We start from the raw sequence: 18,928 nt of genomic DNA on the forward strand, positions 1-18,928 counted from the left end.
GGTGCATTCAATAACATTTCACGGTATCCCCGAGGGGGCTGAGGGGCGTATCAGTGGTCCACAGACTTCAACTACCACACAGAGTCCTGCCATCTTCAGAAGTTCTCTGATGACTCTGCTATAGTCAGAGGCATCAGTAAGGGCGAGGAGACTGAGTACAGGGCTGTGGTGGGAAACTTTGTCACATGGTATGAGCGGAACCATCTGCAACTCAGTGTGACAAAGACAAAGGAGCTGGTTGTTGATCTGAGGAGGAAAATTACACCAATGACCCCCGTTTCCATCCAGGGGGCCAGTGCAGACACTGTGGAATGGGTCAGTGTGGACACTGTGGAATACTACAAGCACCTGGGGGTGTATATAGACAATAAACTGGACTGGGCTAAGAACACTGGTGCCCTCTACAAGAAGGGACAGAGCCATCTCTAGTTTTTGAGGAGGCTGAGGTCCTTCAAAATCTGCCAGACAATGCTCAGGATGTGGTATGAGTCTGTAGTGGCCAGTGCTCTCCTGTTTGCTGTTGTGTGTTGGGGCAGCAGGTTGAGGGTAGCGGATGCAAACAGGCACGATAAACTGATCTGCAAGACCAGTGACGTTGTGGGGGTGGAACTGGATTCTCTGGTGGTGGCTTCTGAGAGGAGGACGCTGTTGAAGTTATGTGCCATCATGGACAATGCCTCCCACCCACTCCATGACATGCTGGTCAGGCACAGGTGTACTTTTAGTAATAGACTCATTCTGGTGAAATGCACTACAGAGCGTCACAGGAGGTCATTCCTGCCCGTGGCCATCAAACTTTACAACTCCTCCCTCAGAGGGTCAGACTCTTCAAGTTAATGGTCATTGGACTGGCCCTTGGACTTGTTTTACCCTGTCGGGTTTTGTTTGTGCTATTTGTTTTGTGCTGCGGTAGTGCAGTATAGATAGGGTGTTTATATATTTAGGGTGTTTATATATATGGTGTTTATATATATGTTTATATATAGGGTGTTTCTATATTTTGTTCTTATTTCTATTTCTTATTCTATCTTTTATTTCTATTTGTTTCTATTTTCTTGTTATCGTGTAAGTGTTTAGTTTTCTCTTTACTAGAGTGTGAGTGTCTGCAATAGGACCCAATTTCCCCTCAGGGATGAATAAAGTATTCTGATTCCGATTCCTGACACGACCGCTAACCCTATGGATGGGGCAAGGGTAAAGCACTGGATGCCATCCCAGTATTCATGGAATTGTGCTCATGAAAACATCTATAGAATGTGTAAATTTAAATGGACGGGTAACATAATTAAATACCTCCGAGTACAAAGGCCAAAAGATTTAACTACCATTTATGACCACAATCAGACTCCCATAACAGCAGAAATCAAAGCAGACTTAAGTCACTGGTCATTACTACCGACGAATATGTACGACTGCATAGGCATTATTAAGATTAATATACTACCCAGGCACCTATTCCTCTTTCAGTCACTGCCAGTCGACATACCTTAATGAAAGGAACAGGATGATATCAACGTTTATTTGGGGAAAACAAAAGAACCACAGATCAGATTTCAGACATTACAGCTGCTTTAAGATAAAGGTGGCATGGCCTCACTCTGCCTGGAAAATTATTACAGAGCAGCACAGCTGTGCTTCCTGGTCTCTTGGTGTGATCCGGATTATGATGCAAAATGGAAGGACTTAGAACAAATCTAATAAGTGTACAACTCCCGCCTATATTGGGAGAAAAAAAACTCCAATTTTTTTTTTAGATAAGTCGACTGGATTTTAACCCCTCTAAACATTTGGCACAGAAAACTTAAGAGACCTGAAATTTGAAAGAAATGCACGAATATTAAGCTGGGTAGCATGTGATACAGATTTCACACCAGCTGAATTGGACAGCAGATTTTAAACATTGGACAGATTTGGGTATCACCTCATTTTGCAAAATTTCCTCCAAAACTGGATTAGATTCCTTTCAACGACTCACAGAAACCTATGATCTGGAGAAAGGGGATTTCTTCTGATATCTTCAATTGAGAAATTATTTTGATTAAAACATTAAAACCATTGGAGAGGAGGGAATGAGCCTGACAGGGATATTTATCAATGCGTATAAAGGTAATCCTAAACCCAGCCACTGAGGATGCACAAGCCAGTGCATTCTTAGTGCCGGTCCCAAGCCTGGATGAATGGGGAGGGTTGCGTTAGGATGGGCATCTGGCGTAAAATCATTACCAAATCAAATATGCGGATCATGAATCAGATTTCCATACCAGGTCGGTCGATGCCCAGGTTACCAATGACCGCCACTGGTACTGTAGCCCAGCAGGGTGCCAGTGGAAACTATGCTACTGTGCTACTGATGGGCGAAGGAGAGGGGGAAGGTATCTCCAGAGACAGCAGGAGAGGAGGAAGGGTAAGCATGTGGAGGTGAGAGTCGGAACTTTGACTGTTGACACTATGACTGGTAAAGAGAGAGAGCTGGCGGATATGATGGAGAGAAGACAGGTAGGTATACTGTGTGTGCAAAAAGCCAGGTGGAAGGGCAGTAAGGCCAGGAGCATCGGAGGAGGGTCCAAACTCTTCTACCATGGTACAAATGGGAGGAGAAATTGGGTAGGGGTAATTCTGAAGGAAGAGTATGTCAAGAGTGTGTTGGAGGTGAAGACAGTGTCGGACAGAGTGATGAGTATGAAGCTGTAAATCGAAGGTGTGTTGATGAATGTTATCAGCCCATATGCCCTGCAAGTTGGGTGTGAGATGGAAGAGAAAGAAGAATTCTGGAGTGAGTTGGATGAAGTGGTGGAGAGGGTACCCAAGAAAGAGAGTGTGGTGATTGGACCAGACTTCAGTGGACATATTGGTGAAGGGAACAGAGGTGATGGGTAGGTATGGTGTCAAGGAGAGGAATGTAGAAGGACAGGTGGTGGTGGATTTTGCGAAAAGGATGGAAATGGCTGTGAATACATATTTTAAGAAGAGGGAGGAACACAGGGTGACGTATAAGAGTGGAGTGCACACAGGTGGACTATCTTATGTAGGAGGCGTGATCTGAAAGGGATTAAAGACTGCAAAGTGGTAACGGGAGAACGTAGCTAGGCAGCATCGGATGGTGGTCTGTAGGTTGACTTTGAAGACCAAGAAGAGGAAGAGAGTGACGGCAGAGCCAAGGATCAAATGGTGGAAGCTGAAGAAGGAAGACTGTTGTGTGGAGTTAAGACGGGTACTGGGTGGTAGCGAAGAGTTGCTGGATGTCTGGGCAAGCACTGCAGAAATAGTGAGGGACACAGCTAGGAAGGTACTTCTTGCGTCATCTAGACAGAGGAAGGAAGGCGAGGAGACTTGGTGGTGGAATGAGGAAGTACAGCAAAGTATACAGAGGAAGACGCTGGCAAAGAAGAAGTGGGTTAGTCAGAGAGATGAAGAAAGTACACTGGAGTACAAGGAGATGCACTATAAAGTGAAGAGAGAGGTGGCAAAGGCAAAGTAAAAGGCGTATGGTGAGTTGCATGAGAGGTTGGAAACTAAGAAAGGAGAAAAGGACTTGTTCCGATTGGCTAGACAGAGGGACCAAGCTGGGAAGGATGTGCAGCAAGTTAGGGCGATCAAGGATAGAGATGGAAATGTGCTGACAAGCAAGGAGCGTGTTGAGAAGGTGGAAGGAGTACTTTAAGGGGCTGATGAATGAAGAAAATGAGAGAGAGAAGGTTGGATGATGTGCGGATAGTGAATCAGGAAGTGCAGTGGATTAGCAAGGAGGAAGAGAGGGAAGCTATGAAGAGGATGAAGAGTGTAAAGGCGGTTGGTCCAGATGACATACCTGTGGAGGCATGGAGGTGTTTAGGAGTGGAGTTTTTTTTTTTTAAAAATTTTATATAAATTTATTTCTGATTTTCCCCTTTTTTTCTCCCAATTTAGTGGCCAATCAATCCCTATTTTAGTTCAAACACCCACCCTCGTACTGCATGTGTTCGCCAGCTGCATTCTCTGGCCGGCAGTCTCGAAGGAGATGCCTCGCCACTTCTGTGACGAGGCGAATCCAGGCAGAGCCACTGCTTTTTCCAACACACACGGAGACGCATTCATGTGACAAACACAAGCTGACTCCGCACCCCTCCCGAAGACAGTGTTGCCAATTATTGCTGCTTCATCGAGTACGGCCATAGTCGGGATCTGACAAGACCGGGGCACGAACCCCGGTCCCCAGTGGGCAACCGCATCGACACAAAGTCCATGCTTAGACCGCTACACCACTGCAGACCGGCAGTGGAGTTTTTAACTAGATTGTTTCACACAATCTTGGAAAGTGAGAGGACGCCTGAGGATTGGAGAAGAAGCATACTGGTACCGATTTTCAAGAATAAGGATGATGTGCAGAACTATAGGAACTGCAGAGGTATAAAGTTGATCTCCCACAGCATGAAGATATGGGAAAGAGTAATAGAAGTTAGGTTAAGAGGAGAGGTGATGATCAGCGAGCAGCAGTATGGTTTCATGCCAGGAAAGAGCACCACAGATGTGATGTTTGCTTTGAGAATGTTGATGGAGAAGTATAGAGGAGGCCAGAAGCAGTTACATTGTGTCTTTGTGGATTTAGAGAAAGCATACGACAGGGTGCCAAGAGAGGAGGTGTGGCATTGTATGAGGAAGTCGGGAGTGGCAGAGAAGTATGCATGAGTGGTGCAGGATATGTATGATGGAAGTGTGACAGTGGTGAGGTGTGCGGTTGGAATGAAGGGTTCAAGGTGGAGGTGGGATTACATCAAGGATCCGCTCTGAGCCCTTTCTTGTTTGCAATGGTGACGGACAGGTTGACGGACAAGATCAGGTGGGAATCTCCATGGACTATGATGTTCGCTGATGAGATTGTGATTTGTAGTGAGAGTAGGGTGCAGGTGGAGGAGAGCCTGGAGAGGTGGAGGTATGCACTGGAGAGAAGAGGAGTGAAAGTCAGTAGGAGCAAGATGGAATACATATACATGAATGAGAGGGAGGACAGCAGAATGGTGAGGATGCAAGGAGTAGAGGTAATGAAGGTGGATGAGTTTAAATACTTGGGGTCAACTGTTCAAAGTAACGGGGAGTGCAGAAGAGAGGTGAAGAAGAGAGTGCAGGCAGGGTGGAGTGGGTGGAGAGAGGGTCAGGAGTGATTTGTGACAGAAGGGTACCAGCAAGAGTTAAAGAGAAGGTTTACAAGATGGTAATGAGACCAGCTATGTTGTATGGCTTGGAGACATTGGCACTGACAAAAAGACAGGAGGTAGAGTTGAGGATTTTCACTGGGAGTGATGAAGAAGGACAGGATTAGGAACGAGTATATTAGAGGGAATGCTCAGGTTGGACGGTTTGGAGACAAAGCAAGAGAGACAAGATTGAGATGGCTTGGACATATGTGGAGGAAAGATGCTGGGTATATTGGTAGAAGGATGCTGAATATGGAGCTGCCAGAAAAGAGGAAGGCCAAAGAGGAGGTTTATGGATGTGGTGAGGGAGGACACACAGGTGGCTGACATGACAGAGGAAGATGCAGAGGACAGGAAGAGATTGAAACAGATGATCCGCTGTGGCGACCCCTAACGGGAGCAGCCGAAAGGTGGATCAACCAATCAGTAGGATACTCCCCTTTGGGAGTATCCTGTTTTATTATGGATCAAAGTGGTGAATTGTGGGTACCTCAAAGGACAGCTATGGACATGAAGGACCGCCCCCAAACCCAATCTCCTAGCCCAATTTTTTTTTTCTGTTTTGAGTGATGTCTGGCATATCACATTGCTGTAGGTGAACCTGTCTGTTGTGCCTGTTTTGTGTATATATTCTTTATTGTCAAAATAATAAAAAATAAAGTAAAAAAAAAAATTATGTTGGGTAAACAAATTCATTTTGAAACCTGTTGAGTTGGTGTGTAGACAATACACTGGAATGGAAACTTGAACAGAAAACAAAACCCCCAAAATAAGTCTCATGTAAGACGAGCTGGTTTTCAACTACAGAATATGTAAGAACTCACAGTCTGCAAGGCAGGATGGGAGGAGAGAAGGAGCGCAGAGAGGCCTGGAACAGAACCCTGTCTCCTTTCACAAGATCTCCACTCCACACTGTGAACTGATTACGCTCTGAGACAGACAGACAGGCAGGCAGGCAGGCAGGAAGAGACACAGACAGACAGGCAGGCAGGAAGACACAGACAGACACGCATGGAAAAAGACAGACGTAAACACGAATGCCAGGGAGACAGACAGGAAGACAGACGGAATATAATTCTGTTACAGTAGGGAAAGCATTTCATGACGCCTTTATAATATGTTAAGGTACTGCAATAAGCCCACAGGTGGATCAACCAATCAGAAACAAAGAGCAGAGCTTACCTTTACTTCCTTCTGCTGATTGGCTGTTCAATCTGCCAGTCAAACAGAACAGAGTGAATTGGTTAATCCTGGCATGGAGGATTCCAGAACCTTAAGTATTCATTGTTTGTCTCTGAAACATATGGTTGTTGATTTAACAGAATTTAATGGAGGCCACTCATCTTACACCAGACTAACAGCACCCCATGTCAAGTTGTAGGTTCAGACAATCAAGGGGGAGTAATCATTTACCCTTCACATTGTAGACCTGCTGTAAATCTACAGTTTATTTAATAAATCATATAAGTTGTGAATGGGCCAGGTCCAAAGGCCATGAAAAATGATTTGATCTTAGTGCCCCCTGGCCATAATTCCTGTTAGGAAAAAGCAAGTTGAGGGTAACCCCATCATAGACCTATGATTTGGGATTTGTCAGGCTAAGAAACAGGACTATGTTATAGGCCTTTATATACAGTGATATGAATAGGTTTTCAATGTAGTGAGGGGCGGCATGGTGGCGCAGTGGTAAGGCGCAGTTGCCTCACAGTAAGAAGGTCCTGGGTTCGAGCCCCTGGGTAGTCCAACCTTGTTCTGCTTTTTTGAAGTTTTTCAATTCCAAAATTAGTACCATTCATGAAAATCTAGCCTCTGCTAACATCACGATCATGTAGACTGGCTTACCATCAGCAAGCACCATGAACTCATCCACTGTCCTGTGACTTCAGCCTTGCAACTTAAAATCACATTTTTGAACTTATTACTAACTCTTGCACCTCCACGTGTCACGTGGATCCAATTCCCACAACCCTGATTAAAACATGCCTGCCCTCTATCACCTCCCATCACTGCTCTCCGTCCACTGGTACAGTTCCCCCTTCACTGAAGGTTGCCATAAGCACGCCGACTCTGAAAAAATCTAATGGACGCCCAACCAAGCTGGAAGTAACACAGGGATTCGAGCCGGTGATCCCCGTGTTGGTAGGCAACGGAATAGACCACTATGCTACCCGGACACCCCCAGTGGCTTCTTTTAATTCTAAGCTTAAAACATACTTTTATCACACCGCCTTCCCTGATTTCGTTTTTTTTTTCCTTTTTCTGATTTTTCCCTTTTTTCACCCAATTTAGTGGCCAATCGAGCCCTATTTTAGTTCGAACACCCACCATCGTACTGCATGCATTCGCCAACTGCATCTCTCTGGCCGGCAGTCTCGAAGGAGATGCCTCGCCACTTTCGTGACGAGGCGAATCCAGGCCGAACCACTGCTTTTTCCCTACACACACAGAGACACATTCATATGACGAACACAAGCCGACTCCGCCCCCTCCCGAAGACAGCGTTGCCAATTATTGCTGCTTCATCAAGTCCGGCCATAGTCGGATCTGACGAGACCGGGGCGCGAACTCCGGTCCCCAGCGGGCAACTGCATCGACACAAAGCCGATGCTTAGACCGCTACACCACTGTGGACCCCCTGATTTCAGTTTTTATTCTGTTTATGGGTTTTGAACTTTTTAACGTGGTTCGTTTAGTATGTTTATTCTTTTATTGCTGTGTTTTTGTGTTTTTATGTTGAAAGCCGAAAATGAAAGCCTCTTTATTCGACACTGAATTCTTACAATGAATTTGTTCCTTGCTTTTAACCCATCCTAGTGTATAGGAGCAGTGGGCAGCTGCAGCGCCCGGTAACCAACTCCAGTTCTTTCCATTGCCTTGCTCAGGGGCACAGGCAGGAGTATTAACCCGAACATGCATGTCTTTTTGATGGTGGGAGGAAACCGGAGCACCCGGAGGAAACCCACACAGACACCGAGAGAACTTGCAAACTCCACACAGGAAGGACCTGGGATGGCCTGGGGTTCGAACCGAGGGCCTTCTTGCTGTGAGGCAACACCAGCTGACCACTGGGCCACTGTGCTGCCCAGTGGTTAGCTGGTGTTGTGTTTTATGCGCTCTTTGCTTGCTAGGTGAAGCACTTTGTAACTTTGTTTTGATAAGTGTTATATAAATAGATATAATTATCATTACAGTCAAAAGCCCTTATTCAGAGGACCTAAGTGAAATCGTCTCATTTGGTGAAATAAAGGGTTGACCTTTGAGCTTGTGTGTGTGTCCATACCTGAGAAGAGGGAGGGTTTTGCTGGGGAGCTGAGCATCTTTTCCTTTAAACAGGAAGGAAACGACGGCGTAGGGACACACCTGGCGAGGCCGTGTCCGCAGCTCATCAAACGAATACTCGTAGAAGTATTGCTGACAGGATGAAGGAGGGAATCAGACGATGGTCATGCTCAAACCAAACTTCATCACACAACGATCAACACAGAATCCCATCAAAACAACAAGAACACTATAAACCCCAAGACACAAGGCCAATGTGTACATTCGTGTGTGTGTATGTGTGTGTAGTGTGTAGTGTGCGTCAGTTGCTTATGAGTGTTTGCTGTGTGTGTTTAATATATGTTTTTTTATGTATGCTGTGTGTTTGGTGTGTAACATGTGTGTGTTTAATGTATGTTTGCATGTGTATATTGTGTATGTTATGTATTTGGTGTGTGTGTGTGTGTGTGTGTGTAGCATCTTTCCACTGTTGGGCCAACATTGTGGCCATTTATAAAAACAAAGGAGACAAATCCATCTGCTCCAACAGTAGGGGTATTATACTGCTGGCCATTGCAGGAAAGGTTCTAGCCAAGATCATGCTCCGCAGACTAACACTCGCAGTAGCCAAACAGGTCATACCAGAGTCACAATGCGGCTTCCGAAAGGATAGAGGGACCGTTGACATGATCTTTGTGACACGCCAGCTCCAGGAGAAATGCAGAGAACAGCACACGGATCTATACATAGCATTCATAGACCTCTCAAAGGCATTTGATACAGTTAACCGGGCCCTGCTGTGGCAAGTCCTGAAGAAATTTGGATGTCCACCCAAGTTTCTTACCATTCTTGGACAGTTTCACTCAGGAATGATGGCCCGAGTGGTAGTGGGGAACCGCCGTTCTGAGCCCTTTGGTGTGCAGACTGGAGTCAGACAAGGCTGTGTGCTAGCCCCAGTCCTGTTCAATATCTTCTTCGTCTCTGTTACAACACTGTTACGAAGGAGGCTGGAGAAGCAGGCTGGAGTTACCAGACTTCAGGCTCGATGGAAACCTATTCAACATCAGGAGGTTTCAGGCAACCACCAAGTTGATCTCTGAGACCATTATTGAGCTACAGTATGCCGATGATTGTGCCCTGGTAGCTCACACACCAGAAGCCCTACAAAACACTCTGTCGGCAGTTGTAACTGCATACAGGAGAATGGGACTGATTATTAACACCCAAAAGACAGAGGTAATCTGTCAGTTGACTGCCGGCCTCCCAAACCACCCAACAACCTTCACAGCAGAAGGGCAACAACTGGCCGCTGTTCCTGCCTTCAAATATCTGGGAAGTATGCTATCCAACACCTGCAAAATAGACGATGAGATTCAGCACCGCCTCAAACAAGCCTCAACATCTTTTGGCCGTCTAAGGAGAAGGGTTTTCCAAAACAGCAACCTCAGTCTCCACACCAAAGTGCTTGTTTACAGAGCAGTGTGCATCTCCACACTACTCTATGGATGTGAGGCATGGACCATCTACAGCCACCATCTCAGAAGCCTGGAGGCCTTCCATGTGAGATGTCTCCAGAGGATCCTCGGCATTACTTGGGAGGACAGGGTGCCACACACAGAGGTGTTGGAGCGGGCAGGCAGCTGCAGCGTGGAGTCTACCCTAAAACACCATCAACTCAGGTGGCTTGGGCATGTTATTCACATGCCCAGCCAACGACTCCCACGAAAAGTCCTCTACGGCCAACTACGCCTTGGCCAACGCACCAAGACCAAATGAAGACCACACTAAAAAGATGTCAGATCAACCCCTCTTCTTTGGAGGAACTTGCTTTCTGCCGCACAACCTGGCGCTCTCACATCTCAGAGGGAGTGAAGTACATGGAAAACCAGCGCACACAACACCGTGTAGCAAAGCGTGCGAAGAGGCATGCTCGCAAAGCTACCACTACCCCCTCCAGCACCACTTTTACATGCCCGGTCTGCAACCGCAACTGTGCATCCAGGATCGGACTATTCAGCCACCAAAGGACCCACAAATAGAAGAAGATGGTCATCATCGGGCACGATGGACAACCAGCAAGCAAGCAAGTGTGTGTATATGGATATACCTGTGTGAGCTCAAAGGCGTGGTAGGAGGTGGTCGAGGTGACCTTGCTGATGTTTTTGGAGAGGTGACTGTCAAAGCGCGGTGTTGGATCTAGAAGATTCCTTGTCATGTTGCAATAAATGCTCTTGACTTTCCCCTGGACACAAAACCAAGAAATTAACCGGATTTAATACAGTGACAATTACTACACGTACTACTACTACTACCACTACTACTACAACTCGTTATATAGATACTATCTCTACACTAGATACTTGAAACGTGTTTTCTCTATTCACATCTGTTCATGGATTAAGAATTCTCTCTCTCTCTCTCTCTGTCCCTTCCGTCATTCATGATCGCTCTCTCTTTCTGTCAGCTTACTATTGTAGATAAGAGTCTGATAAATAACCCAAATCTGAGTCCTGTTTGTTCTAATAAACTACGCGTCACTGTAATTAAACTGTTCACTGTCGGCAACGCCATGTCAACGTCCGCAGTTTGTAGACATTGTTTAAGGTTAACAGTCTTGCCAAGTCATCTTTAACATTTTGCAAGCTTATCATATAATCTTATAAATTCTTTCCAGTCATGTCTTTTCTATTTATTTGTGATGACAATTAAAAATCTTCAGGAAAGAGTATTAAAAAAAACATTTAAAATTGCTTAAAAAAAGCACCATGAAAGAAACCTAACAGTGATCCAAACGCTCAGGTGCGCGCCTCACTGTGTACGCCAGGAACCCTTGGTGCTACTATGTGGTTTGTCTCACCTTCATCACTTTGAAGATGAGGAGCTCCCCTGTGGCTCCGGAAGTGAAGGTATTAATCTGAAGTATGTCTGAGTATTTAGACAGATACACTCCTGCAGAGGAAAACACACACACACACACACACACACACACACACACATACAAACAGTGAGAAAAATATGAATATATATGTATCTTTAATTAATTTCAACAATTCATTAGTAATCTTTCTTATTATGCACTAGCGTAAGAAATGAGTGGGCCCTGCACTCAGCGATAAGGTGTGGGAATAAACATGTGGTGGTCTGCAAACATGTGGAGGGCCCCGGCAAAGAGAAAAACTCTGATCTTCTGTGAGATCAGATATGTCAAGCCACCCTGTTTGCTGTAGCAAGATATATTTACTAGCGTGTAGAGACTAAGGATTGACCAATTATCGGCCTGGCCGATTTTTCGGGTCCGATATGCAGCATTTTTACGATTATCGGAATTTTTTTTTATCCGACTGCCGATTAAATAAATTTAAAAATGTGCCGCTTTTGACTATGACGCAGCTGCCTCTCTGTTTGTAGTCTCCACTCTGGTCTCAAGCAACGTCTTGCCCACAGCCCTATCTGATTGGTTACACGTCACGAGTAATAGCCTATCAACACTGAAGGCTACTGTGCACTGACGGGCAGCGAGGAATGAATCTGCAGCTTGGAGCAGCGCCGGCAAGTGAGTGGAGCTGCGTTTTGAAGGTAAGACAGCAGATTTTGCTCAAGTTGCAATAAACACCACAATCCTCCATACTGGAGTTGCAAAAACACCACAATCTTATAATCTATTTCTACAATGACAAGCATGGCCAGTTTCCCAGTTACACCACTGAAAATGCCCAAGTAATGCACTTTATTGTACTGATATACAGTTAACTATAGTGAGATAATAGTTAATTTAAGTAACGATATTTTAAAGAACGATCCACTTCCGGTGTGGGAAGATGGCTGCACTAATTCGCGTTTGCAGCGGCCTCACCCAGTGCCGGTGTCGGAAGATGGCGGCGCGAATCACATTTGTGGCGGCGTCACCCAGTACCGTCCATGCAGTGTCTTTGTCCACATCTGCGTCTAAGTTTGTCTGTGTTTAATGGCTGGGAGAGCTGGTGCTGGATTGGCTGGGAGAGCGGGGCAGGCTAAACTAACTGCTAGCCGATGCAGACTAGCAGTTCCAGTAACACCGAGGGCGGTCTGGCAACGGCCTCAGCTGGCGTTGACTGTGGTGTTTTTGATGTCGTCGTGAGGAGTGCAGGGAGGTGTGTTGAGGGTGTCTGGCTGGGAGAGCTGGTGCTGGATCTGCTGGGAGAGCTTGGTCTGCTTCGTTCGGTGGGCCTGGGGACCACAGCCCCTGCCTGGAGCTGCGCCCCGAGGAGGAAATGCCAAGGACGGTCTGAAAGGACGCGGAAGCGGGGTGGGCTAAGCTAACTACTAACCCATGCAGACCAGCGGTTCCGACATTCATCCTGGCTGGCGTTCGTTCCCTTGGACAGTGATTTTTTTTGTTTAGTTTTGATATGTGTGTTAGTTTGAGTATGTGTGTTCTTGTAGTTTTTGGATGTGTCTTTGTCTTTCTGTTGTACTGCCGTGGGCTGGGGGAAACTTATCTTAGCTACCATGCTGCAAACGTGACATTACTCGCCCATATGAGCTGGTCTTTTTGCATGTTACAGGCAACTGATAAGTCATAATAACGTAAGCAAATGCCGAGTCTCCTCGTGCTAACTTGAATGCGATAGCGAACATCAACAACTTCATTTGTTAATAATTTCAGATAATGTTGAAAAGTTCTCTTTCAATTAAATGTATGCTTAAAGGCATTTCAACAGAGCTTTGTGTTGGAGTTAGTGTTATTCTCAACTTTGACATCAAGATTTTGATTTTTACCGCAAATGTGTATCGGTTCCAAATATCGGTTATCGTCTCCTTGATTCAGTTTTTTTAGTATATATTTTTTTATTTTATAGTCTGGAAATTAAACACATACATTACACTGTATACATAAATGACAAAAACAACAGGAGAATCAAAACGTGTGCACGAAAACAAAGGAATATCCATCCATTATCAAAACCGCTTATCCTGCTCTCAGGGTCGCGGGATGCTGGAGCCTACCCCAGCAGTCATTGGGCGGCAGGCGGGGAGACACCCTGGACAGGCCGCCAGGCCATCACAGGGCTGCCCCCCCCCCCACACACACACACCTAGGGACAATTTAGTACGGCCGATTCACCTGACCTACATGTCAACAAAGGAATATGAGTATCAACAAGTACTTAAAGCTGCAGTTGGTAACTCTGGGGAAAGAACAAGAGAGAGATTTCGAGAGATTTTGAACACAAACACCAACACCCCCTCCCCTCCTGCTCCTTCTCCAGCCCCGCCCTTCCTCAGGTAGCCCTTCCCCCAAACAAAACTCACGCTCGTTCATATGAGTTCATTTTTACCGGTGGTAAAAATGAACTCGCATGAACAGTATTTTTTTTTTTTCGGTGAAAAAAAAAAGGTAAAAATATCTTTGGTGTTTTTACCTTTTCTTTTTTTTTTGCTTGAATATGCAGTTGTTGGTAATGGAGGAATTGGAAATTTACTAGTAGATTCCAATGCTGCCTGAGGTTCGTTGTCCGCCATTGTTATGGATGTCTCGTGAACGCTCAGGAAACTCAGACAGCACCATGATTGACAAGAAGTAGGGACAGCCGCTCAACCTATCAGGGCGGAGAGGCCAGAGACAGGCCCTGACTGGTCAAAAGCTTACGGCAGCGGTAGCATTTTCAGATTCCTGAATACAGAGGCAGGGGATAACACTGAGATCCTGATTTATTCTCAGACCACTTATATTACTGATAGCTGAAAGGATATTATGGCATTTTTACCAAATAAAACACAAAAAAGTTCTCCAACTGTACCTTTAATGTAACCAATTACTGACATGCATGTTTTGTTTTTTTTATCTTAACAAAAGATCCTTGAAACTCTTCTCGTTCTTCTCGGGGATGAATAAAGTATCCTGACTCTGATTGTTGAAGCTCATCATATTATACACCATTACACATAATCCAGTAAGGAGTTCAAATACCACCTTATTGTATCCCACAATCCCTTAAGGCCCAGGTCAAGGTGCCGGACACAGCCATACAGCTAGACAGGCTAGCGTGCTACCGAGCCAATACAGAATCACAGGTAAAACCCGTGGTGGTGGCTTGTGTGTTTATATTAACAAGGCATGGTGTGCAAACGCTGTGATGGTCTCCAAACACTACTCTCCACTCGTGGCGTTCCCAATTGTGAAGTGCCGGCCATACTACCTGCCGAGAGAATTCACTGTTGTTGTTATTGTGGCCGTGTACTTGCCTCCAAGCGCTAATGCCTCAGACGCACTGCGCGAACTACACAACGTAATCAGTAAACAACAAACCCCGTACCCCAATGGATTTTTCATTATTGCTGGAGATTTCAATCATGCAAAACTAAAGACTGTATTTCCTAAATTTTATCAACATGTAAAATCTGCCACCGGGGAAAACAACAAACTGGGCCTCATTTACACTAATGAGAAAAATGCATACAGAGCATTCCCCCGGCCCCACCTTGGAAACTCCGCATCTATGTTATGCTAATTCCAGCATACAGGCCACTTCTGAAACTTGCCAAACCAGTTCAGCGATAGATCAGGGTCTGGTCAGAGGGGTCCATTTCAGCTCTTCAGGACTGCTTTGAGAGCACTGACTGGGGCATTTTCGAAGTGGCAGCCTCCTCTGGTGAGCACACTGATGTGGAGGAATACATAGTGACAGTGACAGCCTACATCAATAAATGTATAGATGACGTCACAGTCACTAAAACCATCTCTTCCTGGCCCAACCAGAAGCCTTGGCTGACACCAGAAGTCCGGGCACTGTTGAGGACCCGGAATGCTGTATTCAGATCCAGTGATAATGCAGCACTCAAGACAGCAAGGGCCAACCTGCCGTGCGGCATCAGGGAGGCAAAAAGACAATATGCACAGAGAATCAACAGCCACTTCGCTGATAGCAGAGATGCACGGCACTTGTGGAAGGGCATCCAGGCCCTCACTGTCTACAAGCCTCCTTCTCAGGCCTGTGGCAGTGCCCCCACCCTCCCAGATGCACTGAAAGAGTTCTACGCACAGTATGAGAGACTGAACAACGTGCTGGTGCTGAAGACTACATCCCTGATGGATGACCAGGTTCTGCAGGTGACCGCAGATGACGTGAGAAAGACCCTTTCCAGAGTCAACCCACACAAAGCTGTGGGTCCAGACAGAATCCCAAGCCGAGCCATCAGAGTCTGTGTTGAGCAGCTGGCAGATGTCCTTGCTGACATCTTCAACATCTTGCCATCCCAGGCAGCCATACCAGTGCCAAAGAAGTCCCCTGTGTCCTGCCACAATGAATACCGCCCCACTGCACTGACTCCCATCATTATGAAGTGCTTTGAGAGGCTACTCATGAAGCCCATCAAGTCCAGCCTCCCCTCCACTCTGGACCCTCTCCAGTTTGCATACTGCGCTAACCGCTCCACAGAAGATGCCATAATCTCTGCTCTTCATCCAGCCCTGTCCCACCTGGAGAGAAAGAACAGCTATGTGAGGATGTTGTTCACTGACATCAGCTCAGCTTTTAACTCAATCATAACACCACAACTGATCAAAAAGCTGAGCCAGCTGGGCCTTAACACCTCCCTCTGCAACTGGTTGCTGGACTTCCTCACGGGGAGGCCACAGTCAATGAAAATTGGCAAGCTCTCCTCCAGGACCATCACACTGAGCACCGGCGCTCCACAGGGCTGTGTGCTCAGTCCGCTCGTTCACCCTGCTGACTCATGACTGCACAGCATCATCCACCTCCAACCTCATTATAAAGTTTGCTGATGATACCATAGTGGTAGGTCTCATCAACAACAACGATGAATCATCATACAGCGCAGAGGTGGATTAACTGGTGACGGGGTGCAAAAACAACAACCTCTTCCTAAACATAGGAAAAACTAAGGAGGTCATTACTGACTTTAGAAAGACCAGCGCCCACCATACCCCTCTGACCATCAGTGGCATGGACATGGAGAGTCAGCAATGTTAAGTTCCTGGGAGTTCACATGACAGAGGACCTCTCCTGGTCCTCACATGTCACTGCACTCTCCAAGAAGGCCCAGCAGCATCTTCACTTCCTGCGGTGTCTGAAGAAGGCGAGTCTACCCCCACCCATCCTCATCGCATTCTACAGAGGCACCATAGAGAGCATTCTGACCAGCTGTATCACTGTCTGGCATGGGAACTGCACGGCCTCCACTTTGAACCCATTTTGTCATTCCAACCACACCATTGTCACACTTCCTTCATACATATCCTGCACCACTCCTACATACTCCTTTGCAACTCTTGACTTCCTCATACAATACCACACCTCCTCTCTCGGCACCCTGTTATGCTTTCTCTAAATCCACAAAGACACAATATAACTCCTTCAGGCTTTCTCTATACTTCTCAATCAACATTCTCAAAGCAAACACACATCTTAAGTGCTCTTCAGTGACATGAAACCACACTACTGCACGCTAATCACCACCTCTCCTCTTAACCTAGCTTCTATTACTCTTTCCCATATCTTCGTAGGTACTACAGTTCTGCACATCGTCATTGTTCTTAAAAATCGGTACCAGTATGCTTCTTCTCCACTCACTCCTCAGGCATCCTCACTTTCCAAGATTGTGCTAAATAATCTAGTTAAAAACTCTACTGCCATCTCTCCTAAACATCTCCATGCCTCACAACTCTTTAAAAAAAGATTAGCTCTTCAATCACAATTCAATTTGCTATTTACAAACAAGGCAGCGCGCTCATTACCCCATTCTTGTAGTTTTTATTATGAGTATGGAGAAAAGGGGAGTGGGCTTCTTGCTCATCAATTAAAATGACAATCTGCATCTCAGCTTATACCTCAGGTGAAGGACCCTGGTAATAAGCTGGTGACAGAGCCTAAGGAAATTAACAAAAATGTTTACATCATTTTACTCCACTTTTACTACACTTCTGAACCACCAGCAGACAATTTCAAGATCATAAATTTTTTAAACAATTTAAAAATTCCAACAATTAGTGGGGATCAGATTTGGAGAGGCCTGTGGGTCTGGCAGAAATGGTTACAGCTGTAAGATCAATGCAGAGTGCAAAGATGCCGGGTCCAGATGGTTAGTCTACCAATTTCTATAAGAAGTTTGCTAACAAGCTCTCTCCTCTCTTGCTGATAAGTTCCAAGACTCAACTGAAAAAGGTCAGTTACCGTCGACGCTCTGTCAAACATCCATATCCCTTCTACGTAAGAAAGACAAGGACCCCACTAACTGTGGACCCTTTCCTCCAATCTCACTTTTTAATGCAGATGTCAAGATCATTGCAAAGGTGTTTTCTCTCCACTTAGAATCAATTCTTTCAAATGTCATCTCTGAACACCAAATGGGCTTCACAAAAAAAAAAAATCGGCCATCGAACCACTTTCCATAGCACTACGGACTTCACCATTATTGTAAGGTGTGAGAGAAGGAGGGGTTGAGCACCATGTGGCTTTGTATGCAGATGATTTATTAGTGTACTTAACTGACCCTGAATCTTGCACGTTAACAACTGTCTCACTCCTTGAGGATTTTGGGTCATTTTCTGTGTACAAATTAAATTTTAATAAGAGTGAATGCTTCCACACCAATGAGAAAGCCCTACAAATTCAACAAGCTTCAATCCCATTTCATTTATCCTATTCCGGTTTTAAATATCTTGGTATTAAAATTACTCGCTCCCTCTCCTCTCTTTATACAGCAAATTTCAGCCCACTGCTAAATCAAATGAAACTTGATTTCAACAGATGGAGTAGCCTGCCACTAGCATTAACTGGTAGAATCCAATCAGTAAAAATGAATATTCTCCTGAAGTTTTTATATGTTTCCCAGTGTCTCTGTATATTCCTCCCTAGCCCATTTTTTGCACAATTAATCAAACAATCAGCCATTTTATTTGGGGAGGCAAATACCCCAGAATTAGTCATACTCTTCAGAGAAACAAAGAAATGGGTTGCTTAGCTCTTCCCAGTTTTATCCCTTACTACTGGGTAGTAAATATACAAAAAATATAATTTCGGCTCCATGCACCGGAATCTTGTTGGGTGCTCATTAGGGGCTCAATCATGTCGCTCATCTTCAATTCCAGCATTAGTCTTTTCATCACTCTCTATAAAACCATCTCGTTACACCTTTAACCCAATAGTACTTTCTACTTTAAAAATACGGATCCAATTGTGACATCACTACCAATTTAAAACATCATTAAAACAATCATCTGTATTAGGACCTATCACCAACAATTATCTACTCCCTCCCCAAACCCTTGACTCTACTTTTTCTAAGTGGAAAGATGTAGGTCTACAATGTTTTAAAGATTTATTTCACAACGACACATTTCTTTGTGGGCAGAAAGCTTGCATAATTTCCAAACTTGGTTGAGGTTGGAAACATCTTCCTGTATGCCATCTTCACTTGCTGCTTTGGTTTACACCCCTCGTGGTTCAGCCTCCTCAGAATACTGCAAGAACATTACAGCCAAGACGACTCAAAATTTG

The 18,928-nt window shown here is 45.3% G+C and overlaps 1 protein-coding gene across 2 annotated transcripts in view; it reads right to left on the reverse strand.

Moving 5' to 3' along the window:
- The window catches only part of LOC130107556 (protein TASOR-like), a 75,034-nt gene that overhangs the window by 32,169 nt on the left and 23,937 nt on the right, over positions 1-18,928 (reverse strand). For both annotated transcript variants that reach the window (XM_056274213.1, XM_056274212.1), the window contains exons 5-9: positions 11,287-11,378; positions 10,537-10,671; positions 8,452-8,582; positions 6,354-6,385; positions 5,996-6,101 (exon numbers count right to left, since the gene is read on the reverse strand). In XM_056274213.1, coding sequence (XP_056130188.1) covers positions 5,996-6,101; positions 6,354-6,385; positions 8,452-8,582; positions 10,537-10,671; positions 11,287-11,378 — 496 coding nt within the window. The remainder of the gene's footprint in view (positions 1-5,995; positions 6,102-6,353; positions 6,386-8,451; positions 8,583-10,536; positions 10,672-11,286; positions 11,379-18,928) is intronic.

Source organism: Lampris incognitus, chromosome 2 (genome assembly GCF_029633865.1).
Source record: "Lampris incognitus isolate fLamInc1 chromosome 2, fLamInc1.hap2, whole genome shotgun sequence".
Taxonomy (NCBI): Eukaryota; Metazoa; Chordata; class Actinopteri; order Lampriformes; family Lampridae; genus Lampris; species Lampris incognitus.